Raw genomic sequence first — 5,958 nt, 5'->3', positions numbered from 1 at the left:
GCAGATCACTACAATCTGACCAACCGAAAATCGACCAAATTTGCATCGCAATCAAATCAATGCTTGACAAGCTTGCCATTATAGCCCCTGGTGGTTACTGTACATGCAATAACCCCATACAAAAGAACCAATTGCCTCCATCTACACCGGTCGGGAATGCAATTTGACACAGATATTTATTATACATAGAATTATCATTGAACCAACCACTAAGGTCGTTAGAGCACCAAAAACATGAGAATGATTAAAACCCAATATGAAATAGATACGCCAAGTTGCGAATGCCATCACTACCATTTGTGTGATATTGACATTTGTGTGCACACACATGCTTACCATCACCAAATTACACCAATCTCTATAAAAATTAGCTAATTTCACAAGCACAACACCTCACTTAGCATTATGCACCTCCATGGTGATTCACATTGCATTCTTCCTATATGCCACCGTGATGTATAGCAAGCACTCCTCCAGTCTGTACTTCCTCTGGGGAGTATTCTTCTTAGATGCATAATCAATGTTCATGCCAATCAGTTCTAGTGCATATGCTCAACAAAAACGCGGGAAAAAAAAAGGAAAAGAGCAGACTTTTCCACACATGAAGTACGCAAATTGAGATCTAAAGTGCGCTTGCTCACACTTCCAAACCAAATTTGGCAACCTTTCTGCTTTCCAGAGCAACAGAAACTCCACAAATTTTATTACACTTTTTGTATGAGAAAAATGGCATGTAAATTCGTTCAAGTAAGTATGGATCTTTGTTGAGCTAGCCCAACCTGAATGGAAAAACAGCCATGAGCCATGGCATGCAACACAATCAGGATGTGCTGGATACGTGCTTAGAGCGACTCACCATAAAATCCATTTGTACAGCCTCCCACTGAGCTAGCCCAACCTGAATGGAAAAACAGCCATGAGCCATGGCATGCAACACAATCAGGATGTGCTGGATACGTGCTTAGAGCGACTCACCATGAAATCCATTCGTACAGCCTCCCACAAGCTGACAGCTAGGCAGAAGCTAGGAACCCTGATGATGGAGTGTAGCCCCAATTGCACACACGAGACTATGATGTAAGAAAATTGTGCATGATCTCAAAATCCATCATCTGGATGCACCTGGCAACAAAGTAGCAACCATCAACCATCGTGCAATCTTGGGTCAAATGAGCTAATCTATCTCCTTAGTCCTACACCAAAGCGATGACAATAGCATATCCAGCATACTGCCTGTATGCAAGTTCATATTGAACTTGTCCCCCACTATTCATCTCTGCACTCCCAACTTTCTTCCAAGTGACAAGCTTGAGCTTTACTGTCAAAAAAGTACATAGAACAAAACTATTTTTAAGCAAGCTTGTGCTTTGTTCGCACAGGCAATTTCATGCCCATGTTCACAACTGATCAGGCTCTTTTAGTTCCCCATTTGTTATCTCATCAGTGGAAAAACTATGCAGCCTGGTATGTCCCGAGCCCATGCCTATAAGCCATTTGTATGCTTTAGGATGACTGCTCTGAAGATGGCTGGCACGTGCAATGACGAGCTCTTCGATTTCTGAGTTTCTGTACTTCTGGCATGCACCAAGTATACCAAACCAAAAGGCTGGGTCCTGTCGCTCTGGTAGATTCGACAAAATCCCCATTAACCTTCGAAAGTCACTTTCCCTGCATAGAAGCTCTATTATAGTGACATAATGCTCCAGCTCTGGAGTAATCCCATGATCTGTGTGCATGCATTCAAAATAGGCGAGAGCTTTGTCCACAAGACCAGCATATTGGCAAGCCCACAGGACAGAGAGGAATGTAAGGCTTGTGGGCTGAACTTTTGCCTGTAACATCTTATCAAAAGTCACTAGACATGTGTTAGTATTCCTTTCTCTAGCATACCCAGCAATCAATGCACTCCAAGCCACAGAATCGGGTGATGACAATTTACTGAACATCGCCTTTGCCTCCGTTAAGAGACAAAAATGCCCATAAGCATGAATAAGTGTAGTTGCGAGGGGAGGACTTCCATCACACCCTGCTGAAACAATCATGAAGTGAATATGCCTAGAAAAATCCTTGTCATTCAACAAGCAGGACACTTGTAATAGGCATGAAAGAGTAATCTCATCCGGTACTTGATTCTCCTCCTGCATTTTATAATAGAAACTTAAGGCTTGTTCCCCCATCCCTTGATCGACATATGCTGCAAGCATTGTGTTCCAAGACACAATGTTCCTATGAGGCAACTCAGTAAAGATGGCCTCCGCTTCTGCAATGGTTCGGCATTTCCCATACACACTTAGAATTGTCGTACTGACAAAGATGTCTGCATCGAAGCCTTTTTGTTGGGCAAGGGCATGCAATTTTTTACCAATTCTAAATGACAGAACTTTGATAAATCGCCCATCAAAGCGTGATGCCTTTTCGTTCTCTGCAAGTGCACACACGGCCTGGAGTGCAATCACAGAAGTCCCCTTGTCCACATCAACCCATTCCTTAAACATCTGTGCAAAAAGCTGTAAGCTTTTCTCTTCTTCACCTTGGTCTAGATATGCTAAAAGCATAGCATTCCATAGCTTTACGTCTGGTTGTGAAAAGGCACTAAAAACATTCTCTGCTTCCTTGATGCTCCCGCATTTTGCGTATAAGCTCACGAGAGCACTACTGATGTAGGGATCTCCACCAAGTCCCCTCTTTCGAATGTCAACATGTAATGACTGGCCTATCTCCAACACAGCAGCCAAGCCAGAGGTGTCTTCTGTTATAACAGCTGCCTCCATCTCTGCGAGGGCACAGCACGATTGGAGCGCAATGACAAAGGTCCTTTCATCTGGATTGACCCCTTCATCCTGCATTTGTCGGTAAAGCTCCAAAGCCTTCTGTGTATCACCTTGCTCATTATATTTTGATAGCATCATATTCCATGAGACCGCACCTTTCTGAAACGACTTGCCAAAAATCATCTCTGCCTCTGCTACGTATCCACAATTTCCATAGAGGTTGATAAGATTGCTGATAATGAAAGCATCTGAGCTGACTCCTAATCTTTTACCATCAAGGTGAAGAGCCTGCCCTAGCTGAAAGCATAATTGTCTCAAAGGTATGCCCTCCCAAGAACCAGCTTCTTCCCCCTCTGAGAGCAGACAGCAAGCATGCAGAGTGATGGCAATGGTCCTTTTGTCTGGGGTCATGCCTTCCTCATGCATCCCGTTGTAGAGCCAGAGAGCCTCCTTTCCCTTTCTTTGCTCCACGTATCCTGATAGCATGGCAGTCCACGACACTATATCGTGCTGAGGCAAGCCAGCAAGAACATGCTCTGCTTCCATCAAGCTCCCACACTTACCATATAAAGTCACAAGGGTGTTCCCCAGGAAAACATTAGAAGTAAAGCCCATCTTCCTTGCATCAGCATGCAGCCCTTGTCCAATATCTAGACACATCAGTTTCTGTGGCTTTCCTCCAGCTTCGAAGGTTTCTTCCTTATCTGAATGTATGCAACATGCTTGGACAGCGTTGACAAAGGTTCGCTCATCAGGAGTCACCCCCTCCTCCTGCATTTGGCGATACAGTCTTAGAGCTTTTTCTCCTCGTCCATGCTCGACAAACACTGAAAGTAATGTATTCCAGGTAACCACATTGCGTTCTGGCAAGTCACGGAACACTCCTTGTGACTCTCCCACACATCCACACTTGCTATATGCTTTCATGAGAGCATTTCCAACAAAAATGTCTGATTCAAAACCCCTTAAGTGGACATCTTTGTGCACTCCATGAACAACTACTGATGTCGATACTTTCATCAGTTTGGTTCTTACAGGTATTGCATCTTCTTTGTCTGCAAGCAGACAACATGCCTGAAGCACAAAAAGAAAACTTCTGTTGTTAGGATTCACCCCGTGCTTGTCCATTTTCTTGTACAGCCGTAAAGCATTATCTGGTTCACCATTATCAACATAGGCTGAGATCATTGCATTCCAAGACACAAGGTTACGCTCTTGCATTTCAAAGAACACATTCTCAGCATCTGCTGTCATCCTGCACTTTCCATACATACTCACCAGCGTGTTCGCAACAAAGGGGCTCGACTCAAAGCCTCTAGTTCTCGCATCTGCGTGTAATGTGATGCCCCTTTGAAGGTCCGGTATGCTACCAGAAGCTTTGAAAAGAGCAACATAGGTGTACTCATTTGGTTCGACGCCTTCGTCTTGCATACAACCATACAATCTGAGGGCTTCAGTGCCATTGGAACAATCTGCGTAATGTGACAATACTGCTGACCAAGAGAAGACGGTGCGGTTGGGCAAGGCATGGAATACCTGGAGGGCGTCTTGAATACTGCCACATTTAATAAGGGCAACCACAAGCAATTCACCAAGAGGAAGGCTGATGTCCAAATTAAGCCTTATAAGATGCGCTTGCAGCTTCTTGACATCCTCATAACTGCTGCAAGCCTGGAAGATGGACCGGTATGAGGTCTCTGAAACAAAGTGTGCCCTCTTCTCTGCACGCAGAAGCAAATCAAGGGCAGCGCCAGGCCAACCCAAGCTGCAAAACTTCTGAATTTCTCTGTTCACTGTACCTTCATCCTCTATTGCTGACAATGGGGCGGAATTCTGCGACAACTTCTGGCGGTGCAAACGCGGAGAATTCCGTGTAGACTCAATGTTCTTTTCTTGAATATTGGCACGCCATACATCTTCAGATGCCATAGCCATGGAGACCTGAAGGTTGGCTGTAACGCGCGGGTGCCCATTGGCAATGGAGCACAGCACGGCGTCCCCCAGCGCGCAGGGAGCTGCGAGCATGACTGGTAAGATTGCATCTCTACTACCATGGCCTTGCTGCGCGCAAAGCTGCATTCCTCATCCAGCTTCCATTGTCAGCTTATGTGAGGAGCATCTGATCTCCAGCCAGCTTCAACAGTTTGTTTGTATCCTGCAATTGCACATTGTAAATTTTCTCTGATCTCTGTTCTCACCAGCCTCAAAACTAAGGGCGTGGTCATGCACGCAGCACAGTTATCCGTTCGGATAACTGAGGTGAACTAAGGCTGGGTTCACAAGAGGGCGGCTCTTCTGCCGCCGCCTTGTTCACACTACTGGTGGTAAAGCCCACTCGAAATGTTGAAATAATATTTAAACAAAGTGGAAATAACAGATTTTGAATTCTTTTTGTATGTGTTGCGACAGAACAGACGTGGAGGGTGGAAGAAGGTTTGCGGAAGGGGGGAGGGGGGAAAGAAAAAAGGGAATTCTCTATTGCGCACTGACATGAAATTCTGCTCTGTTGTCGCCGCATGATGCGAACGCCATTTCCTACATGGCTTGCAACCATTGGTTGCTTTTGCGTACTCTGCTTCTGCGCTGCTGACTATGAACCCAACCGAAGCCTCCTGTACGTTAAATGTATAGAATAGAACTAAACCTCAGCCTTGGTTAGACAATGGCATGTGCATTGTGGGCAACAAAATGACACGTGTAGGTGCTGGCTGTCGGTTGTGGAAGAGCTATTGGTAGGAGCTGATGCCGGGCATGTGCACTTCGGACTAGAGAGGCGCTTGACTCTGAACCACATAGTTATTGCTACACTTTTGCAAGATGCCTACTTAATGCTTGAAGAGGTTATGATTGCAACTATGCCCATTTCGGCATAGTTACATTTTATTAGGCATAGTACATCTATGCCCGGAAGTTTCTGCATACGTGACCACTCTTGAGGCTTAGTTATCAAGAAGTAACTTGATAACTATGCCTCGTGTGACCATTGCCTAAGGCATGTGTCACATACGTTGTTGTATGGGACTTGTAAAAACAATTGGAAACATGGTGTGCCTATCGCACAGCCGATGTAGACCCCTTGCCCACACCTCGCCAAACTGCGAAAGTTCCAAAAAGCCAGCGGCCAAAAAGCAGTAACTAGTGTTGAACCTTGCACCATGCCATAAAAATAGATAGCCCTACCTTGCTC

At 45.2% G+C, this 5,958-nt stretch overlaps 1 protein-coding gene across 1 annotated transcript; it reads right to left on the bottom strand.

Annotated features, from left to right (window-relative positions):
* Nucleotides 1-628: 628 nt before the first annotated feature.
* LOC147450246 (pentatricopeptide repeat-containing protein At4g13650-like) lies at nucleotides 629-4,977 on the bottom strand. Its single transcript, XM_086519530.1, has 2 exons — nucleotides 976-4,977; nucleotides 629-898 (listed from the first exon to the last, which is right to left on the bottom strand). Exon 1 carries the CDS (start codon nucleotides 4,848-4,850, stop codon nucleotides 1,398-1,400), a length of 3,453 nt encoding a protein of 1,150 aa, XP_086375656.1. The 5' UTR covers nucleotides 4,851-4,977; the 3' UTR covers nucleotides 629-898; nucleotides 976-1,397.
* Between the last annotated feature and the right edge of the window lie 981 nt (nucleotides 4,978-5,958).

Source organism: Adiantum capillus-veneris, chromosome 9, assembly GCF_014529385.1.
Source record: "Adiantum capillus-veneris isolate H3 chromosome 9, ASM1452938v2, whole genome shotgun sequence".
NCBI classification, from domain to species: domain Eukaryota; kingdom Viridiplantae; phylum Streptophyta; class Polypodiopsida; order Polypodiales; family Pteridaceae; genus Adiantum; species Adiantum capillus-veneris.
Note: the sequence above shows the minus strand (reverse complement) of the source record. Positions and strands in the feature narration are given on the sequence as shown.

Bases quoted from the DNA above. Each gene is read 5' to 3' on its own strand.
- LOC147450246 (XM_086519530.1), bottom strand. From the start codon at position 4,850: ATGCAGCTTTGCGCGCAGCAAGGCCATGGTAGTAGAGATGCAATCTTA.